Below are 22,975 nucleotides of genomic sequence, written 5' to 3'. Positions count from 1 at the left end.
TGCTTCTGGCCTTGGAATCTATGAATCCTCAGCTGGTGTAAAGCAGCGTAGCCCAATTGAACTCACTGGAGCTAGTTTATACCACTGACAAATTGTTCTGTAAGCCTCATATTTTAACATGGACAGATGAGACATCTGCAAGTGAGAAATACACTCAGCCGTATTTGTTTGCAGAAATGGAACCCCTGGTTGTGTATATCATGCTCATGCACACACATACAAATTTTCTTATGACTTTTTTTTACTTACTGTAGCAGTTTGTCCCTCTATGCCCACCTCAAAGATTAGAGTTCTTCCTTTCAGTTGTTAAAGTAATGCACTGGGAATAAGATAGTGGTTGCAAAACAACATATTCTAGTCATTTACCTTCAGAACGGATTATAACATCAAGCCAGATGTGCAATTTACTGATTCTATAAGCTTGCAGTTCCATAAACTTTACTGTTAAAAATAAGCCTTTGTTGGACTAAAGTAAACTGGCCAATATAACCTGGTTTCGTGGGCACTGATTTGGGATACCCAGCATGACTCACTAATACCTCTGCTCTGGTGAGTAAAGCAGTGATCCCAACTTAACACTAAGAAAATCTTGATACCACTTCATATTCATGTATTCTCAACAGATATTTGGATGAGGGCCATTATAGCAAAACATTTACGAACACCGATGACCAAATTATCAAGGCCCTGAGCAATTAGTAAACTATGCAAAATACAGGCGTGAAACTCAGCACTTCTGTACACAAGTAGGTACTTGCATGTGCAGATCAGGTTACTGCATATGCACTTCCCATTTCCCTCCACAATTACCCAAATTTCCACTCCAAAGTTTAGTGCCTGCAACAGGTGGATGTGCATTAGCCCCGTCTCTTTGAAAACGGGACCATTTAGCCTTGCAATTCCATTGTTGCTTGGATGGGAGGCGGATAATTACTCATCTGTGTTACAGATAGGGAAACTGAGGCACTGGCCACACAGATTCAGTGGCAGAGGCAGAATTAAAATCTCGTAGCCTTGACTTGCACTATTCTGCTCTAGCAGTTAGGGATCAGATCCAGCTCAAAGAAAACAGAAAAATTCCCAATGAATTCAGTCGATGTTAAATTGGGCCAGATCAAATATTTAGTACTTATTGTCCTTTGATTACAAGCTGGTGCTTTTCACTGGAGACATGTATTTTAAAAATACGTTTGTAAATAACACGATTGATAGTGCAGAGGATCTGTTGTCATTTAAAAGAAATATTTTGCAGAAGTGAACTAGCAATTGAAATGGCAAAGAAGGGGCTTCATGTTGGCTTTGTAGTTCAGTGGCATTCTTTGCTGTATGTAATGATGGGTTTGCAGCTTTTGTAGCACTCAGTTAACATTTATTCAATGCAGACGCATTCTGCTCAGGGCGGGCAATATGTTTTATTGCAGTTCATAAAAAAGCAATAAAAGACTTTAAAACCATCAGGCTGATCTTAAATGCATGAACCTAATAATCAGTATGATAAGCTATCATTTACATGAATAGGAAATTGAATGGGGATTTCATTTCCTAAGCCTTTGTTGCTCCTATTGAATTGAGTTGATGGTTCTATTCAGGCAAGTCAGCATGGTGTCTTGTTTACAAGAGAAGTTTGCAAAACAAAGACAGTCATGGTCAAAACTCAATTCCATATATTTGCATGGGAGGCCCCTGGAGAAAAATGTATCCTGAAACGCCCTAATGGGATGGTTCCCTTGGAAGTGATAAGTTGACAAAGAATGATTTCAGTGCTTACCAGACCTGTGATGGGCAAGGAAAGAGGAAACTGGTCTTAAACTCAGTGGGCCTGATTAAACTTTCCTTGCAGGGGCAAACCCACCACTGATTGGGCTCAGTACTTCCATCAAAGTGCTGCTTGCCATAAGAAGGTGTTGCTGCACATTGGCCAAGATCAGCACTGGAGTAACCAGGCACAACTCCCATTGATTTCAGTGGGAATTGAGGGTTCTCTATACCTTCCCTACAAACAGACTATGCACTTCAGGTACATACTAAATCAGCTGAGCAGATCTCACAGCTGCACAGATTTTCATTTTTCCTTGTGAACGCAGACTATGGAGTCACTCTTCTGGATTCATACTAGTACAACTGAAAGCATAGTTGGGCCCAATGCTTTTAAAGCAGCCTTTGCCATGCCTAAGACTTTTCACAGCTCATTTGCTAAATTACACATTATAAAAATAAGTAACTGCAATTGCGGGACTGTGTTAATCTCAGAAGCTTAAACATCAGTCTGTAATGACTGCTTTCCATTGGTCTTCGGCAAACGACTTTATGGTGCATGCAGGAGATTTATCCACATGCGTATGTTAAAAACTCCTGGGAATCTTCTCACATAGAAAGAAGAGAAAAGGCCTAACACAGAAACTAAATAAATTCAAAACATTGCTGTCATTCATGCTGTAACAGAAATGCCACCCAGTAAGAAAAGGCTTTTACAACTCCTAAAGGAGATAAGAAACACTGGCCAGCATAGCAATAACAAGATGCTTTTGGAAGTGCAGAATTTTCCAACCTGACAATCAGTACAGCTTCTGGAAATGCCACAGAACATAATGGTCTCCTTATAAAGGAAATGAGAGTTTAGGAATTGACTATAAATGTGATTACAAAGAAGGATGGGTAATTTGGAAAATCCTTTTCCAAAGCCAAAAGAATTTAAAGCTAAATTAGGCCCTGGCACACACAAATTCCACTGGCTTCAAGAGTTTGCCTCATGTGAGCAACTGCTCACCCATGAGAGTAAGGGGTTCACAATCTGAGCCCAAGTTTCCTCTGCAGAATTTTTTTCTGATTATATGTGAGGAATTAAAAAATAAAATAAAATAAAAACAGCTCAGGTTTCAAATGTGAGGTTGATTTTTGAAAAGACGATGAACTGAAAAAACAAAACAAAACCTTAAAATCAAGCAAATCTGATACGGAGTCAGAGAGAGAGAGAGAATAAAAGTCTTCCCCATTTTTACTGTCAGGTTTCAGAGTAGCGTCACACACTAAACTAAGGATGAGTAAACTAGTTTTCTCCATCGCTAGTTCTGCCACACATTTTAAGTTTCAGAGTAGCAGCCGTGTTAGTCTGTATCCGGTCTGTATCCGCAAAAAGAACAGGAGTACCACAAGTACTCCTGTTCTTTTTACACATTTTAAGATAATTTGAGGAGGGAAATAGAACACAGGACAAGACTATGTAAACATATCTTTCTAACAGGTCATGCAAACTATTTCATACAATAGCATCATCTCGCTTCAGCTGTGAAACACGCCTGTGAAGTAAAACTGAAGAGAATTCTTGGTCCTTCAGTGTTATCATTAGAATGTCATTTGCCCATTTGTCTGTAACAATGCCTCACCTCTGATTGGGAAGACCAACAAAAGGCTCTCCCCTGAGCTGAGAGCAGGAGGTAATAACACAAGAATTTGGCAGGCATCCTCTCTAGGAGACTACATATCAATCATGTTGCTGACACACCAAGCCCGCAGTGAATGGATCTCCAGAATTGAGAGCTTTCTGGGCTACCCGAGGCAATGGTGGGCCTTGCTGAAACAGAGAAGTGCACTAACCTTTAAATCTAATCAACTACCTATTTCCTGCTATGCTCCAGTCTTTACAAATCACATTGCTACCTTGGTTTGAGAGCCAAGTGCATTTTATTAAAACACAACATAGCAAGTAATGGAAAATGGCATAAAAAGGAAAAACCTTTGTGGTTAATTTCCCCCTGCTCTTATTGTCCTTGTCATTCAAGCCTTCACTTTAATGAGTTAGTAGATGAGATGGAGCTTCTGTTGCCAGCGTTGCCACTTACTGTGTAACCTTGGACATGTCACCTAAAAGTGAACTACAAAGGAAAAACAATAAAAATGTGTTTTGCATTTTGCTTCTGCTTTAGGATGTGCCAAGAGTTTGGGTTTGTTTTTGTTTTCCCCAAAAGAAAAAACCCAACATGTTTTCTGCTCGTGTTTTACAATAGAAAGCTCAGAGGAAGTGGAGATTCAAGGGCTTGGAATTTCCAGAGGACACTAGATTGCTGCGAATGGCCATGGAAAACTGCAGTTTATGCTCCAGAGTGAGATGACTTATCTTAACCTGACTGCTCTGGTTAAGCAAGTTCAATAAAACCTCCTGTGTCTGCCTCTAGATAGGATCAGCTGTTCAAATGTAAGACTGAAAAGTAATTTGGTTTGCTTACTCTGCTCCTGTCATATCAGTCGGTTTAATCAGTTCATTAACAATGTGATGACTTGCTTAGGCCTCTAGTCCCTAGAGGGTGTGCAAGATTAGTAACTACTTTATTGGGGGGAAGAAGGTGCTACTAAATGGTCCCAAGAATTAAATTTCTCCTCTAGTCTTAGGGGAGAAATATGGGTTAGCAAATACCCATCTAAGTCTCTCCTTTCCTCACAGATGCTGAAGTAAAGTCATAAGCATTTGAGTAATGACTCCATCTGTGGAACTTCGTTCACTCAGAAGGCTGTGATCTCTGCCTCCTAAACTGGTTGATATAAAAGCAAGAGGGGAAGGGGCTTTGCTTGAAGTTGCTGCCATCTTAGAGGGTATGTTCAAGGCTCACTGCAGTTTACATAGGCTATTCTTAAAGATAAGAAATCACTATCAGCCAAGGTGGACTGATGAGCAGCCATGCACTCCAATCTTGCTGGATCTGCAGTTCCAAGAATAGTCTTTATGGCATGTGGTAGGAAACAGATTGGATTTCTTGCAGGAGGATGATACAGTTTAATTTTTGTTGAAAAATAGGTCTAAATGTAAGAGGTTAAACTCCTTATTTTATAGATATAGGCTTCATGAGCTGTATTCCTGCATGTGGGTAGAGAAATAAATCTAAACAGGTAGTGTATCGATTTTGAGATGGTAAAGAAAGATATAAGTACCCACCAGACCCTACATGGGGTATGTGCCAGGATTGGTTCACCTTTCCAATGTCAGGTCATAGTCATGCCTTGGCTTCTTCTCACCTTTGGGTAGCTGGGCTTCAGTGAGTTGGTGATTTGGTGCTTACCCCGCCCACCAAACCAATCAGAATCTGGCGCAAATAAATATCTAAGTCAAAATCCAAATGAAACAGCACAGTCCTTCAAACCTGTCTCTTGCTGGATCACAGCCCTCCTTTGAAGGTCTGTCCATCTTCTCAACTCTCCAAGGAGTACCAATATCTTACCTCCTAAGATTCCAACTTCTTGTCCACATCCTGCCCCCTTGGTTGTAGAGATTTTTGCATCATTAGGTGGCACTGTGGAGAGCTTGGGCCCTTCCATTACTCCAGAATCCAGCCTTGGAACCTGAAAACCGTGGTCAGATGTCTGTCCTCAAACTCCAAACTGCACTGTTTCCCAGGGCCACATGCTAGGACACCTTCCTTTTAAGTCTTCTAGGCCTTCTCCCAATCTTCGACCTTGGGCCACCTTAGAGTTTTCCAGGTTCTCCCTACTCTTTCTGAGTTTCTCACTATTCTGAGCCAGAGGCAGCTCTTTTCTATAGCCTGACATTTTCTCCAAGCAGGCCTCACTTCCAGTCTACAGTCACATGACCTTCCAAGGACTACAATTTCCAGAAAATCAGTCTTTAAGAGGCTGGTACTTGGAACTCGCATGTGCTGGACCCAGCCCTGCCCTTAAAGGGACAGCATACAATGTGACAGTGAGCCATCCACGGGAAGAAATAGTAACTACTTCTTTGTAGGGTTACCATACGTCTGGATTTTCCCAGACAACGCCTCTATTTTAGCCTTTAAATTAGCACCATCAGCTGCTTCAAACCTTAAAGAGTAGGACTCCTATATAGAGCTATGTGAATTACTGATTTGTCAGTTTTGTGGCTACACTAAGAAACGAGAAAAAAAATCAACTTATACTGGTATTGTCAACTCTCATGATATTTGGTTTTCTTCTTAAAGTCCCAGATCCTGGGGTCATGGGATTATGGGAGAAACTCCGCTTTCATTAAAAAAAAAAAAAAAAAAGGGTTAATTTCTAGCTCCCCATGGTAGAGAAAAGCTTGAAAATGTGACCTCCTAAAGACTCAAAAGACAAGTAAAAAGCACCCACAACATTTATTATTTTTTTTAAGTATTATTTATTTAAGCCCCTCTCATAATTTTTTCGGCCTGACTTGTGGGTTTTGAAAGCTTTTAGTTGGAATTACTGTAATATTCTCCAGTGAAAGGAGGGGAGAACAACAACAACTGGATTGTGTTAAATAGTCACACTGTTCTAGTATGTCCACAACATATCAAAGTTCAGATATTTGAAAATTAATCTTGCTACTCCAGTAGATAGAAGAAAATACCTAACAGGAGCGCATCTTATCTTGATGCAATATTCTGTGAATGTGGACAACTTATTTCTTATTCAATAAAAGCCCCCTCCTGCCATGGGAGCACTAAAGCAGTATGTAACATTGCTCATCTGGCTGGTATGGATGAAGCATAGCAGGATTGCAAAAAAGTTTCAGAACTGTTGTGTTCAATGCATGCTAGCCAGGCAAACGATTAACTGACTGAGTGCTTGTATAGAAAGCCTAAAGGAAAAGGCTACAATATTCTAAATCAGCTTCCTTCCTTGAGAAAAGGCAGTAGAAGAGGCGAATCAGCCTGTCACATTTTCAACAGTGCGGTTCATATCCCATTCTTGGTAAAACTCCCTATCTGTAGAATAAATTAAAATTTTACTGTAAAAATAGAGATAATATGGAAAAATCAGTACTCAAGGTATATCTTTAACATAACTAAGGTAAAGCAATTCAAGAACTTTCTCACTAAGGGTAAGATTAAATTTTAACACTTCTTCCTACTAGAACATGCTGAAACAAAAATTGGAGATGGAGTAAACTATGGATCTCTATCAGAAATACACCTGCCTGTGGCTTTTAATTAGAAATCTTGGGATTTTGATTCGTAGCTGCTCTGCCACTAGCTGCCAGTTACTGAAATCTGCCTTGAACTTCTTTCCTCCAAAGAGTATCTTGGCTAGAAACTCAGACACAAATGAATCATATTATTTCAAAGTAATTTTGCCACTTGTCATTGCTGATCGAACCTCTGTGCTAAAATTGCAGGCATGCACACATGGTTCTTGGAGCGTATTTAGTCACTTAACATTATGTTGAGGTATAAGTAGATGCTGTAAGCAAGGCCTGATTTCACAAAGTACAGGTCAAAAGTGTCTTTTGGAAACAGCCCCTTGAGTCACTCATTGGAAACAACTGAATTACTTTGGATGTACGATGGTGTAAATAAGAACTTGGTTCTCTATGGGTAGGTTAAACCAAGGCAGAGAGGGAAAATGTCACTAAAAGTATGATGTCTTTTATCACCCAGCACAATAAGTTGCAGCATGTGATTCTATATTTATTAATTTAACGGGAATAGATCCTAAAACAAATAATTACTAGTTCAGCTTATCCAATGATTACTAGTTAATTTATAGTTGGTTATAACACTAACATTTATTTCATGTAATATTCATTACAAATTCAAAGGATACACTTAAAATGATACTAATAAGCATCTGATTTGATAGTGTTTGACAAAATCTCCATTGGACTTTCATCCTTAAGGTTCTTCCACGGTTATCCGCTGCTGTAGCCTAGGTTTATTGGGATTATGTTCTATCAACCAATCAGCAAACCAAATCTACAGGATGAAAAGATCTTCAATGTCACTTCTATAACTATATAAAGAAAACATTAAAAAACATTTCACTCCCATAAAAACAGACCCTTTTTATTAAGGGCACTATTTTGATACAGACGCTACTAAACACACCCTTTGTTTGAGACACTATTAAAGTATGCAGAACTGTACATCCCAGTTTATAGTAAGCCATAAACTCTAGTTACCAAGTTTGCCTTTTTAATCTGTTCATACTACATATTGCGCTTCAGTCTTGAGCTGCTTAAAATGAATTTAAGACTTTTCATGTCAGGGAATCTCTCTATATAAGTGTTTGTACAGGGGCATTTTAGCCCTACCTCAATACAAACAATAAGTATGAGGATTCTATTTTTAAAATAGAATATGCACTCAAACGCTCACAGAAAAGTATTATTAATTATGTCAGTTCTATCAACACTGCCAGCTACTTCAACACGTTGAGCCCTTCATACAAAGTCAGTGTCACAACTTTCTACACTGCAATCATGTTTGAGTATCTTACAGTAACCCTTACAGGCAGGAAATGGAGCTGTAGAGAAGTCAACAAATGTGATGTTCTGGTACTTTTTGAAAACGCAGCACATCCTGTACATTTTCTAGCAAACTGTAATGGTATCTAAGCACAGATGTGAGAGGCAGGAATGCCTGAGTTCTAATTCCATTTGCTAATGACTCACTCTGGCCTTAGGCAAACTACTTAACCTCTCTGCCTTGATTTCTCCATTTGTAAAATGGAGTTTATCACACATACTTGCATACTTCATAGGGCTGTTGAACACTAATTAGTGGATGTCAAGTGTTAAGTATTGGTAAACTGCTTACAGTACTGTGAAGTGAGAGGAGAATTGATAGAGTAGTAGAAGGGAAATGGAAGCAGGGATTAGTATCAGATATGAACACAATGCTTTGTCAAGGGTTACAGACAGGTAGACTAAATAAAATAATCCTAGCAGGTTACAGGGAAGATCAAAACTGAAGAAGCAAAGGGACTAAGGCACTGAGCAGATCTAAACACAAAACAGTTGAATTCATACGGAGTGACAGAAAGCGGTGCAGTTGGGAGGCAGAGGTTATAGGTTACTGTATTTTAGAGACATGATTAAAACAACAAGTATTTCAGCAGAGGGAGAGTCAAGGCAAAGAGAACAGTGATTGCAGATGTACAAACAAGATGATGTAGGAGTAAAAATTAGCATAGTTAAGGGGCAAGGAAGACTCCTAAATTTTTCAATTTGGGAGAAAATTAAAGATTTTATGTCCTGGACCAAAATTCATGCAGTCACATGAGAGTCTTTCTATTCACTTCAATGGGCTTTGGATAAGATGCTTATTTAAGGGGACTAATGAAGACAGAAGGTCAAGAGGTTTAGTCAGTGACTTGGGCCTTTATACCGAATTCATTGCAGCAATATAGATTACTGGAAAGGGATCATAAGAAAACTGTTGGACACCTGTAGATGGTTTCATTGGAGAACTGCTCAGGGGTCAAAGTTTATGTTAACGAGGGTGAACGTGATCACATGACCAAGAGAGTCCCTACCTAAGATAAGCAGTGAATTGGATATTACTAATTGTAGCACATATAGCAGAAGTTAAAACACAGAAATCTCTTTTGAGGGAGCTTGCATATATTTAATTATTTATTTCTAAAAGGCTGCCAAAGCTTCACTGCATATTCTCTGTATTAGCAAACTGTCACAAAGCATTTAATCTCACTCATGCCCACTGGTACCTGGTTTCTCCCAGCTAAACTAGGTAGAGAGGCAGATATTTGACATCCGTGTACCTTAGCTGGCCCTTGGTTTCTACCAAAAAAAGAGGCAAAGCAGCTTTCCTCGAAATATTATAAGGAACCATGAACCTCACCATAAAGCAAACATAACATGAGGTAAGACGTGTGTATGACAGAGTACATACCAATGGATCCGCTGGTTTCTGCTTACAAAGCTCGGTGAGCCCAGCTAGTAGTGTAGGATTGACATAGAGGTTCAGGTAATCCTTAGCAGCTTGTCCAACTGGAATTGGCTCAATAATCACTGGAAAGAATAGCCATGTGAGTTGAATTATTGCAAAGCAAGTTGCTTATAATGTTAAAAAATTACTTTCCTTCAAAGGTTTATAACCGTGGTTATATTTTCCTTGTAATTGATAATACTTAACCCTTTGTATGGCTTCTCCGCAAGACATACACCATGACACAGAACTACTGCAGTGTGTTGCCCCCAAAGCAATTCTAAGAGGGATGGAGCTCCTGGATATTGTATCTTGGGTGATGGTACACTGGCGGTGGTTGGTCCGGGGGGGGGGGGAAAAGCACCCTTTAGTTGATTGGGGGAGAGGAAGAAATAAGACTAATTGAGGACCCACCCACTTCACTGGATATTTATTGGACAAAGGAGAGTCCATTGGGGGCTACTTCTTCAGTGCCCCATTACTGCTGTGGAGCTGGTTCTCGTCACCCTGAAGGACCTACATCAGATATTGCATTTTTATTGTGGGGCAAGGGACAGGATGTAGAATGGTTTACATGAGATTCTGAAGAGGGGAAAATGCATGATCTCCAGGGGAAAAGAGAGACTAACATTCATACTAAAGAAAGACCTGCAACAGGCTTTGAGACAGGATTTCAAGTGGTTTGAATTCTGTTTAAACATTGTTTCAACTAACATGGTTTTAAACTCAGGACCACATGGTATTCCTATTTGATCTTCTGGTGTAGTGGACAGGAAACTCCATGAATATCTAATCATAGATTTTCATTAGAATCACTCCTTTGAGGATTGTGTCATCTTTCTCCTCAACCTATGGAACAAGCAAAGGGCTCTGTCCCTCAAAGCTCACAGGTGCCTTTGTCCACGCCAGTTGGAACTTGGCTCCTGAACTGTACTGCCATGTGACCCTCCACCAGTAGATGAGCATGAATCCCCGTACCCCAGTCTCAGAAGAGGGAATTCAACCATATCAGATCAACAGTAACTCCGGGGCAGATTTTCACTTGGAAAGCCACTCTGCTCCCAGTGAAACATGCTGAAATGAAGTAGTTCCATGGTTCTTCCCATTCCCTGAATTTGCCTGCCCCAATTCCAATGCCATAGAGGGGCATTTTTTTTTGGAGATATCCCATCTCCTAGAACTGGAAGGGACCTTGAAAGGTCATCAAGTCCAGCCCCCTGCCTTCACTAGCAGGACCAAGTACTGATTTTGCCCCAGATCCCCAAGTGGCCCCCTCAAGGATTGAACTCACAACCCTGGGTTTAGCAGGCCAATGCTCAAACCATTGAGCTATCCCTGCAGTCTCTGTGAGGCAGAAGGGAAATTAATTCCCAACCACTGTGATTTGGGTGGTTTGTCAAACAGATTTTGCTATTTTCTGCTCCACATGGCATAGCACCTCAGTCATAGTTTAGTTAGTCAATGAAAACGGGACCAAACTGTTCTAAAACATTTTTCAAACCCCCTTTATGAGCCTAGGTTCTATACTGAATGTTTGGCTACAGACAGGTAGGAATAGGGCAGGAGCCATGCGCTCCTAAAGACAACTTGCAGTTTACAGACAAATAAATGATAACTCTGTACCTTCAGGAAACATGAATCGAATTTCTCTTTCTGCTGAGGAAAATCGGATACTGCCATGAACTGCATTCCTCAGATCATCTGTCCCATAGATTGCTCTTAAACTAAAAGCAACAGAGAGAAGTGTTTGGATGGCTATTTCAAATCCCTTCCAGTATTTACATTCTCATTCAGATTGCAATAAATACAATAAGTGAGGTCCAATTAACAAAATCTTTCCAGTTAACAAAATCTTTTGCTTCTTTTTTGTGCCATAATTTGAAAATGAAAAAGGTTGGCCCAAACCTTTATTAATTTTATACAGTAAGGGTGAAATCCTCACCCTAGTGAAGTGAATGGCAAAGCACCCCTTGACTTCAATGAGGTCAGGATTTGACCCTAAATCTATTCTTCAGTAAGTTACCTGTCAGGGTGTGTTTCCTTAGCTCTTATGCTATTTGATGGTCCAATCAACTCTTTCCAGTAAGCGATAGCATTATGTCTGGCAAGAACCATAGCAACTAAAGGCCCAGAACTCATATATGCTGTTAAATTAGGAAAAAACATTTTGCCATATTGATCTGCATAAAAGTTGCTGCATTGCTCTGGGCTTAGTTGGAGCTTTCGTTTCTAGAAAACAAAGAAAAGGAAAAAGTAAGCTTCTATTTTAAGCATATACTATATTATTCATGGATGAACACCACCAAGATTTACGTAAAAATGCTATATTGCAGAATTTATATTTTCCAGCACTTGTAATGAATTACAACTCCCCAATTTCCTACATTAAGCTATTCATCAGCAGCCATTATGTCTTCTTTAAAACATGCTGAAATGTGACAAAATGGTATTGTGGGATCTCATGTTTCTGTCGTAGTAGCTTCTACACAAAATCTCAGCTACATACAAGTACAACATTTTTTTCTGACCGCCAACCCTGCAAGCTCAACTGGGCTCTGAAAGACCAGTTATATTTCTGTGTCAAGTAGTAACAAATATTCCGCAAATTGAAGTGTCAATTTCTGTTAACGTACAACTGGGCAAATAATCCAGCTCACTCTCCCAGAGCTGTATTGGTTCTGCAGTGCTTACAAGAGTAAAGAGTAGTAAAAACTTACTTTTTGTCAGTAAATTAAGCAGACACAAATCAGAATATACGCAAGAGCAGGTCGTCTGAGTAAGAAGATGTCATTTTAGTCAATTTTCTAACCATAAACATACTATGGCATTTTTTAAATTGATGTTTGATCTAATGCATTATTCTAATTAGACTATATACAAGTAACTGAATGTATTATCAGTGGTCTGTGGTTTAATTATTCAGCTCACCAGTACTATTTTGCACTTTTATGCAATCTTCTCTTTATCCTAAACCACTACCTATAGAACTGTTCTATTTTTCATTCAAAGTATATATATTTGTATAGTCTCCAGAATAACTAACTAGCTTGCAGATAGCAAGGATTAAGGCAATTATCAGTGGGTGGGATGATCAGTGGCAGATTATTAGTGGGGAATGAGCAAGCATACAACATTCACTAAAGAAAGCAAGCAAAAGAAATTAAAGGAAAATTTGTGCTCTTTGAGTCCAACCCTCTGACATACGGAGCACCTTCAGTTACTATTGACTTTAATGTTGTGGTCACTGGGCATCTCACAGAACGCTTTAAGCACTGTACGTTACCAGGTCTCAGATTTTATCTTTGTGAAATTTGTGCATTACATGTAAAGCAAATAAAATATGTTTGGAGGGTGGTGGTGGGGGGAAACTTTGCTGATATACTAAAAGTGATACAGAAAATTATAATTTTGAAAAAAAATAAAAGAAAGGAAAGTTTTCTAGTCCTCACTCCATTAAAGGTTCATATATAATTTCATAGCACAAATATACTATACTTGACACCTACTATTTTAGTAGCTGGAATTTAATAGGCTGAGAAGGAACATTTCAACTGAGCGGAATAAAAGGGTTTACTTGTCTAGCAGGCTGTTTCTGAGCAGCTCAACTTGCTCCACTTAGGTTTCTGAACTGCCACCTCTAAAAGACAAAATAATTCAATACAGCTGTATAATGGTGACATCTAGTGGCCAGTTCCTAAAATCCAATGAACAGTAATTACTTTAAACCAGCGAAACCCAACCTTTACAGCCCGAGAGCTGCACAGATTGATTCAGAGGTCAAGAGACCACAATTCACACTTTGGGGTACATCTTTGCTCCACTTTACTTCTTCTGCAGTGAAAAAGGAGCAAATGCATCCTATCGGTCTGCTACTGGGAGTTCCTGCTGGCATAGAAGTGGCACTGCCAACTCTTTTAACTCCCTCCCCACAGCTCCTGGAACATCCTCTGCTAGACATTTCCCTAGACTCAGCCACAGCCAGTTGATCTTCTATCTAGCTCCCACTGAGCCTCCAATGGCCTGGCAGGGAAGCGGGCAATGGAGGAGCCAGAGCTACTCTCTCCTCTCTCCCCTGCAATGCAGCAGGTGGCCAGGTGGTTGGCAGTTGTGGCAGTAAAGAGATAAACGCGGCTCAGAATGCTCCTGGTTCACATCAGAGCTGCTCCTGGGGCTGCAAGGGAAGGTGGTGCCTCTGCTTCCTTCTTGAAGTGACAGGGTTAATTCACTTCTGTTCTAGAATGAGAGAGTTTAAAAACCGCAGTGACTGGGAAATCCATTGCAAATCAATGAATTGCAATGAACTTAGCAAATGCACACAACAGAAAAGACTTGGTGAGGTTCTGCTGTATTCTTAGAAAAGTGATTCAGTTTAAATTGTTGCTTGACACTGCACGTGTCTGCTCCCTATATGTTGTCAAAGTCACGGGTACAGAGTTTACTGGCAAACCCAATGTTTTCCCTGCAGCCAGTAATGCAGAGTCAATGTTTCTATGGAAGCTGCATTCTGTTCCACCTCTTGCAGCAGCAGCATAATCAGGGCCGATGAGAGGGGGGCAGGACCGGCTCCAGGGTTTTTGCCGCCCCAAGCGGCGGAAAAAAAAAAAAAAAAAAAAAAAGCCGCGATCGCAATTGCGATCGGCAGCACTCTGGCAGCAGCTCCATCGCGCCACTTTCTTCTTCGGCAGGAATTCGGGGCAGGTGCTTCCCTCCGAGAGGACCCACCACCGAATTGTCGCCGAACAGCCCGACGTGCCGCCCCTTCCCCTTGGCCGCCCCAAGCACCTGCTTGCTGGGCTGGTGCCTGGAGCCAGCCCTGGACGGGAGGAAAGCCGGTACAAATTACTGGGACCCAGCAGTTTGGAAGGGGGCCCAGGGCCCGGCTTCCCCAGCTTCCCCCCCCCCCCCATCGGCCCTGTTTAGCCAGTCCGCCCTTGCTGGGGGGCCCGAAAAAAAATTTTCACCGGGGCCCGAACCTACTCTCGGCAGCCCTGAGCAGAATTACCAGCTCATTTGTACTAACAGAATCTTTCCTTCTGCTGATGGTGGTTGCTGATATTTATAGAGTACTAATTGATTTTCAGAAATTATGTTTTATTTACAGTGCTGGTAGTTAGAAGAGTCTTGTTCTGACTTGTAAACAGTGGTGCCGGAACTATGAGTGCTGGGGGGTACTGCCGCACCCCTGGGCTTGAAATAGTAATAACAAACACCACATACATGGTTTCTATAGTTTCCATGATCACCATCAAAATTGTTCCAACATCCCCACTTGTAAACTAAGCCATTTTATATGGAACTCCCAGGTATAATAAATATGGAACCTCGGGATGCTATTGCCCATAGAACCCACTGAGACAATAAATATGGAACAGCAAGATGCTATTTTTTAAATCACTTTTCTTAGGCGTGAGGCAATTCTCCAAAAAGGGCCATATTTTTGGAGTTTAATGTACCTCATTTGAAAGCTTATTTTATGTATGTTTAGATGAAGCATGATGTTGAGCTGTCAAGTGGTGTCATAAGCCTGAAACTATAGTACCCAAAATGAGGAAGTATCATTTTTTGCACAGTTCTAGAAATACAACAACATGACTATGACTACAGTTTTTACTGTTTAAATTAATTTCAACACCTTAATGTGGTGTTTATCAGTTACAGCTGTTTAGCATTTGGCAAAGACCGGGAATATCAACATTTTGCAATATACTAACGTGAAATGTTTTCACATTGCATATTCTTAATTGTCAAAGTGTCGCAAGTGATTATAATAGTTTTCTATTTTTTCAGTTGAAATTGGCTGTCCAGATCAGTCTAACACTGAAGGTTGTTCACCAGTAACAGTAGATTGCGTGCCCATAATTTGTACTGCATAGTGGGTAGATATAAATATGTGAGAATTCCTAAAGGAATGCTTCTTAATTTGTAAACTTTTGTACATATAATGTAGCATCTAGTCTGCCTCATAGAAGGTTTTCATTTATAATTGCCTGTACATGCAGTACTAGCCTTTGAAATATTCTAGAAACTAGCTTTTGAATTCAGTGACACTTATACACAGGTTAGTATTAGTGTTAAACAGGGATGAAAGTAAAATGGAGCTCTTACCAGTACGGGGCCACTCTGGCCCCCCAGAAGGGGCAGGACCTCGGGCAGAAGGGGCGGGGCTGGGGAGGGTCAGCATCACCCAGCCAGTCCATCTGCACTCCCTGGCCCGCGCTGCCCGGGGCTCCAGCGGCTATTTAAGGGGCCTGGGGCGGTAGCAGCAGCCGGAGCCCCATGCCATTTTAAATTGCGGACCAAGGACAGCTATTTCTTTTGCCATCCCCCCATCCCGCCACAATCGGCGGCCATTTTAATGTCGCTGCCCCTTTTCCGCCCCCCATCAGCAGCCCTGCTGGGTCATCACTGCCCCTTTTGCGCCATCAGGGCCACCGATGGCGGGGGGGCACAAAAGGGGCAGTGACGGCAGCACTTTAAAGTCAGCAGTATGGGCCGGAACTGTCGGCTACCTTTTACTGGTACCACCTTACTTTCACCCCTGGTGTTAGAGATGATAATACACAACTTCTTATTATGAATATGCAAAAGCTCAGAGAGAAAGAAGTCACCTAACAGAAGTAGTGAAGACAAAGTCCACAAAGAAGTCCTTGCTTCTGTACTGTAGAGTGACGAAGAACATGTGAGAGATCTCACCAACCATATCATCAACAATATGACAAAAACTCATTTGACCCTGAATCACATTCAGAGATGCTTATCAATATATCTACTAGATTGCATGTAACAGATGTACAAGATTCTCTACTGAAAATAGCAGATGTTGGTGAAGAACAAATTGAGAGATTTGTGAGAGGTGTACTTGATTCTGATGAGACACATAGCCTCTTCAGCCTAGTCAAGAAACCTGGCGTCAAAACATTAGCTGAAATGCATAGGTGCCGACTCCGTAGGTGCTCTGGGGCTGGAGCACCCATGGGGAAAAATTAGTGGGTGTTCTGCACCCACTGGCAGCCAAGCTCCCTCCCCCCCCGGGCCCAGCTCCTCCTCCGCCTCCTCCCGAGTGCACTGCATCCCCGCTTTTCCGCCTAACTCCCCGTGCTTCCTGCCTTGCCGCCGCCAAACAGCTGTTTGGCAGCGTGCTTGGAAGGAGGGGGAGGAGCAGGAACGTGGAGAGCTCAGGGGAGGAGGCAAGGAAGAGGCAGGGCTGGGGCAGGGATTTGGGGGAGGAGTCGGAATAGGGGCAGGGAGGGGGCAGAGTTGGAGCGGAGACTTTGGGGAAGGGGTTGGAATGGGGGCGGGGCAGAGGTGGGAGGGGCTTGGGCAGGGATGGAGTCAGAGCGGGGCTGGAGACGGAGGGTCGAGCACCCACCGGCGGGAGCAGAAGGCAGCGCTGATGCTGAAATGGCCTAGACCAAATATAACTCTAACAAGGGAGAGAGAATCACAGCAGCTATCAGTCCAGAAATTGTTTTCTGCACAGCCCTGTCCTTAGCAAGATGCAGAGATGGTGTTTCAATGGCAAGCGTTCTTAGGGCACGTCTTCACTACCCGCCGGATCGGCGGGTAGCAATCGATCTATTGGGGATCGACTTATCGCGTCTAGTGAAGACGCGATAAAATCGATCCCTGATCGCTCTGCCGTTGACTCCGGAAATCCACCGCGGCAAGAGGCAGAAGCGGAGTCGACGGCGGCGCAGCCGCGGTCGACTCGCCGCCGTCCTCACAGCCAGGTAAGTTGACCTAAAATACGCAACTTCAGCTACGCTATTCACGTAGCTGAAGTTGCGTATCTTAGGTCGATTCCCCCCCCCCCATAGTGTAGACCTAGCCTTAGTCACCCAGTAGGACCTAAGTCTATGTCCTTCTTGTATGCTCATGGAACTCTGAGCAGACAAAGCTTAATTAGGGCATCATCTGGAAACTCAAGCTGAAGAAATCCATGAGCTAAGAGCATGCAACAAAGAAATCAGTGTACATCAGAGATGACATGGTTTTCATACAAATTATGGCTGGAGACAAATTCCACACATTCAGTGAATTGGCTGCTGAATACCTGTGGCAGGTCCTAAAAGGATTTGACAAAGCTGATTCTGTAACTGAAGTCTTTGACAGATATGACAACTGTAACTCTGTGAAAACTTCATAGAGAGAGAGCCAGGACAGGATCTAAGACTGGATGCAAGAAATACCAGGTGATTGGTGGATGCTCTGTGCTTCCATGGAAAAAGTTTCAAAATGTGGCATACAAGCAGCCACTTGTAAAACTTCTCTGTGAACATATTGTTCAAAATGCACTGAGAGGGTAGGAGCACCTCCAACACAAACACTCCTCGCTGGAGCCTTTTTCAATGGCAAAGTAGCAAAGTCCATCACTAGTAGACGTGGTGAAGAAGCTCAAGATTTGTACAGTACTGAAGAGAAAGTGGATACAAGGATGCTTCTGCATGATGTATGTGCCAACATGGCTTTTGGATCTCTTGGTGTCAAAGAAGCCATAGTAATTAGGTCACCTGATACAGATATTTTGGGTCTTGCTGGAACACAAAGATAACATGTAGATTGAAACAGGCACCATTACCAGCACACTGACAAGCACTGCTTCATACCCTGTGCATGCAATTTGTGACTCACTCACTCCTGATTTCTGCAACATATTTCTTGCTGTTCACACATAAGCAGGATGTGACTCGGTCATCCCTATTTGGTATTGGGAAAAAAATCTGTATTTAATACTGTCAAAACAAAGGGATCTTACTGCTTCAGAGATCTTGTCAAACTGGGAGAAAGTGATGGACAGCAAGGAAGTTGGTAGCAGTGCTGTATGACCAGAGCAAGAAAGGAAAGGAGACCCCCAGAGACATTAGTTGTTTGTACCTCAATCTAGCCATCAAAAAGGACAAGTAACTGGCCAACTCCCACCAGGTGAGGACAGTTTGAAGAACATGTCAAAAGAGCATCTTGGCAAACACAGATTTGGATGTCTTCACACATAGGTAAACAAGATATTGGATCACCATTGCAATATGGATGGAAATAGGTGGATGATGAACTGCTTCTTCAAGGGCCCAATGGCATCTGAGCTTATACAAGATCTTATCTGTGCCGGTAAAAGAAGGGATCGCTGCACAATCATTGACGTCTGTACTCAGGACAATCTTCCCAGCACAGAACGGTGTACTTGCTTACGTAACGAAGACTGTGATAATCCACGCCCTCTCGACAGAGATCACAATGATGAACAAGAGAATGATAATGATGTTGACTAGAAATGTCCCCAGTGCTGTTACATTTCAGTCATACCTGTACAAATGTATTAGATTTTGTGGTACCCTTTGGATTGTTGTCATGATGCTTTGAGGTAACAGAGAAATCCAATTTTATGTCTTGAAATAATACATAGATTCATTAGACTAACAAATGAATGCAAATATTTCAGAGTGGCCTTTTTAACATGATGATGTTAGTGTTTATCTCCATTTCTGTGGTAATGGTACCAGGTGACAGCACCACATCATACCTCATCTTAAAGTAGACATAAGCTTTCAAATGAGGTATGTTGTGCATGTGTGTAGAAACGGTACATTAAGTCAACCAAATTGGTGGTGTTTGCATCTTGCTTATCAGACCATAAACAAACTTCAAATCAAAACCAACAGTGTGCAGAACCTTGTTTTATGTACAGCATATTACCTGAACAATGGTGAATCCTGATCTGAGAATTATATCTTCTATTTCTTCTTCTTTGTCAATTACATCTGGTTTGATGAGGGCCAGAGTTCTTTCTACATAAATCTGAGGCTCAGGCATTAACGCTTGCATCTTTGCTTCAAGATTAAATTTCCAGTGCTTCTCCCTTCCAGAAAAGACAGTGTTTTATTATACTTACATTACATTCTTGTTAGCTGAACATGCAATTACATACCAGCATCTTCTGTTATATTACCTTTCTAAAATTTGACAGATTACTCATACATAGGAGATAGAAGAGGAATCCCCCACATCCACAGAGGTTGCTCAGAAAGCAATACTATTACGGGGCTACTGCCTGTAAGACCTTTCTGCCAAAGAAGGATTATGAGGAAGACAAAGTCTGATACAGGTGTTAGCTGATGCCCGTGTGTCTGCTCTGCATATCTCGGCAGTGGAAGCACTTGCTCGTTTTGCCCATGAAGTTGCTATAGATCAGTGGTTCTCAACTTCTTTATCATTGTGGGCCACATATGCAGCCCAAGATGTGTTATCTGGGCCGCAGGGGCTGGGTGGCAGGGCAGTGGCACTCTGGACACTGACCCAGGACCCTGTGCGGGGCCAGCTGGCTGCCCACCCCGGAACCCCGTCACATGGGGCTGGCCAGCTGTCCTGGAGCTGGGCGACAGTCCCAGACTCCGGAGTGGGCTGCCCCAGACTCCCAACCCTGTGGGGACGGGCAGCTGCCCCAAAGCTTGCAGGGCTGGGCAGCTGCCCCAGACCGTGGGTCTGCCTGGCAGCCCCAGACCCCTGACCCTGTGGGGCCAGGCAGCTGGGTAGCCCAGACCCCACTACACTGGGCAGCCGCACCCCAAGCGGGCCAGCCCTTTAGCCCAGAGCTGAGCTGGGCCACAGCTATCTGCTAATTGGGCTGCACGCAGCCCGTGGGTTGAGAATCGCTGCTATAGATCTTGTGGAGTGTGCCTTGATTCCTTCTGAGACTTCAGTAAGAGCATTCTTTGATTCTTGCAGCCCCTAAGGTAAGCTTGTTAATATGGTATCTGCATCAGGTTTTTCCTATTCCTCCCTGATCGCATCCTCAAAAGAGTAATACAGGATAATTGCTGCCTTGGGTTAAGATTTTGAGGAAAGGTATTTGCTTTGAGGCTTATCCTCAGGAATCTGCTCAGGATGGATCTGGATTGTGACCACAACCTTTTTGCACATGGCCTCAAACTTCACAGGGGGGAAAAAAGTTGTTGCATTTTTTACAAGTCCTACTCAGATTCAAAGCCTGAAAATCTCTCCTTCCTTGGTAGAGGAGTCCAAGACAAAGGACAGTACCTTCTGGATTTTTTGTACCTTTTCTTTCCCTTTTTAGTTCTTTTGGGCTGTTTGGTCTACTTTAAGAGGATTACTGCTTGGCTGTAATCAGGGCACGATCTTTTGCAGCTTGCCTTGTGCACAGCCCGGAGCTCTCTAGAAACTTCTCCTTCTGAGTCCTTCCTTTCAGTGTCCCACTCCCCCAAGCAGGGGATGGGGTCTCATTATCAGAGTTCCCTGGCTCTAATTGGGAGGGAAGGGGCTGGTTATAAGCCTTGCTTATCTTCCTAAGGCGCTTAAGACCCATTTCAAGACTTGTGGAAGAGGACCAGTAGCCCTGCAAGAGTCTTAACTGTGTGGTCCTGTGTGACCCCCAAGACTTACCTCCTCCTCTGCATCATCTGGATAAAGTCCTCCTCCTCCTCAGAGCCTCTCCCTGTTCTGCTCTGTGACTTTTGCAGTGGACTCATGGCTATTTGGGGGGAGTAGGGGCCCCAACATGCCTGTCCGACTCAGAGTCCTGTGTCCTAGCAGCGCTAGGGTCGGCTGGACATAATATACCCTCTGCCAAGCCTGGGAAAGCTCCCTCACATATTGAGCACCTTTTGTGCTTTGCCTGTACTTGCACAGCTGCTGTGCCATGCCTAAAAGGGGGCAGAGGAGCTCAGCAGGGAAGAACTGCTGCAGGGGCTCCCCACAGCTGTGGCCTTGATGCTGCACCAATCCTAAACCACGCAGAAGGTTTGGAACAAAGAAAAAAGCTCACTATTGCCTGAAAATGGTTAAAAAAATCATAAAGACAAAAAAAGATTACGAGAAAACAAACTGCCCCTTGACTTCTGTGCCTCTGGGTAAGTGGGAGAAGGAGGAGTGGCCAGCAAACACTGTGTCACAACTTTGCATTGCCTTCAGAAACTGCAGGATGGAGGGGAGCACCCAGACTAGCAGAACTGTGGGAGATGCAGGGCTGCAGAAAGTGCTCAATCCTGCAACCCGTAGCCACTCACATTGGCCCACTGAAGCCAAAGGCAATAAAGCTCTGTTCACTTGAAAGAAGGCTGGGACCCTTTTACTCTGATCCGGCCCAACTAAACTTCAACGTCGTTCTCACTTGTACAGTACTATGCTCTTATGTTTAAATTAAGGGCTCAAGATAAGCTTATAATTTCCTAATCAAACTATGTCAGGCCATTAATGAGCTCATAAAATAAAAATACATACAAGCCCTTGTGCTAGGGTCCAATCCAAAACACCTGAAGTACTTGTCCTGGCTGACGTGTCAAACCACCAGAGAGAAATGAGAGGCTTATTCCCTGAAAATGGATTTTAACTGGCCAATACTTCATCCAGGTGAGATACCACAGCAGTAGCCGTGCAGAAAAGAGCTGGTTCTTAGTTTAAACCATTTTGTTCTTTAACGCCGGGGTGTCGTTGGAAGAGAAGCAAAACAAGGGGCCCGATCCTGCAGCTCCTAGCGCTCCATGTGCAGTCGGTAGGAATCTGGGTGTGTGCAAGGCACGTCGGATTGGACCCCCCCCGCCCAATCAGCGTGACACGGGAACAAAACCAGACTTGCTCTCACTCATCCAGCCTCACAACAGGGCTGCGCTGCTGGGGAGCGCTGCAGGATCTGCCACGGGAGACCGATCCACGGGGCCACCCCACCCCGCTCCCCTGCGGCGCTGGACGGGAAGAGGAGCAGAATCTGCCCCTGGTGCCCCGGGGAAGGGCAGGGGGTCGCTGCCTGGCCCCGTAGCCAGCCCTCTCCCAGGCTACCCCGGCCCTGCGAGCCCCTCTCCCCGTACGGAAGCCCGCAGACCCTCAGTCCCGGTGGGTGAGCCCCCCCCGGGGGTCAGCGCCCATGGGGAACCCGGGAGTAGAGCGAGCCACGCACTACCCCACACGCTGCCCTCGGCCCCCACCGACCTTCGGCCCAGCGGCTCCTGCCCCGGCTACGGTTGCTAAGAGACCCGCGAGGCAGCAGCCGAAGGAGCCGCCCCCTACGGGGTCGCACGAGGCCCGTACCAAGCGCGCGTTCGGTACCTCGGAGCCGTGGGCTGGGGCAGACTTGGCGGGGAGCGTGGGCCGGCGTCTGGGGGAACGACGGCGCCCGCTGCTCCAGACACGTCCTCGCGCTGGTTGTTCCCATAGCAACGCATCAGGGCTGGTGGAGAGCCACTCCCTAGGCCCTGCCCCTCACTCCGCTTCTGCATTGCTTTTTCCTCCTGCTCCTCTTTCTGGGGCAGAGCTCCCAGCCGCCCCGTGTGGACGTGCAGAATCCGGATTTGGGACAAACCCTGGCGCCTCTT

General features: G+C 43.6%; 1 protein-coding gene across 4 annotated transcripts; it reads right to left on the bottom strand.

The window, feature by feature from the left end:
- Positions 1-7,475: 7,475 nt before the first annotated feature.
- Positions 7,476-22,738, bottom strand: NME5 (NME/NM23 family member 5). Of its 4 annotated transcripts, none has more exons than XM_034780056.1 (6): positions 22,593-22,738; positions 19,347-19,509; positions 11,680-11,885; positions 11,280-11,380; positions 9,621-9,739; positions 7,476-7,682 (listed from the first exon to the last, which is right to left on the bottom strand). In XM_034780056.1, exons 2-6 carry the CDS (start codon positions 19,473-19,475, stop codon positions 7,602-7,604), a joined length of 636 nt encoding a protein of 211 aa, XP_034635947.1. In that variant the 5' UTR covers positions 19,476-19,509; positions 22,593-22,738; the 3' UTR covers positions 7,476-7,601. The 4 variants fall into 4 exon arrangements, with proteins under 4 accessions (XP_034635947.1, XP_034635948.1, XP_034635945.1 ...); XM_034780057.1 differs by lacking the exon at positions 22,593-22,738 and adding an exon at positions 21,888-22,197; XM_034780054.1 differs by lacking the exon at positions 22,593-22,738 and adding an exon at positions 21,051-21,857.
- Positions 22,739-22,975: the final 237 nt, after the last annotated feature.

The sequence above is a fragment of the Trachemys scripta genome, chromosome 8 (assembly GCF_013100865.1).
Source record: "Trachemys scripta elegans isolate TJP31775 chromosome 8, CAS_Tse_1.0, whole genome shotgun sequence".
NCBI lineage: Eukaryota > Metazoa > Chordata > Testudines > Emydidae > Trachemys > Trachemys scripta.
This window is presented reverse-complemented; position numbering and strand designations above follow the sequence as displayed.

Coding starts and splice junctions, on each gene's coding strand:
- NME5 (XM_034780054.1), bottom strand. CDS start 21,136: ATGAGTCCACTGCAAAAGTCACAGAGCAGAACAGGGAGAGGCTCTGAG. Junction 19,510..21,050: donor CAGATGATGCAGAGGAGGAG/GTAAGTCTTGGG, acceptor CTTTTCTGGAAG/GGAGAAGCACTGGAAATTTA. Junction 11,381..11,679: donor AAGGAAACACACCCTGACAG/GTAACTTACTGA, acceptor TGTTGCTTTTAG/TTTAAGAGCAATCTATGGGA.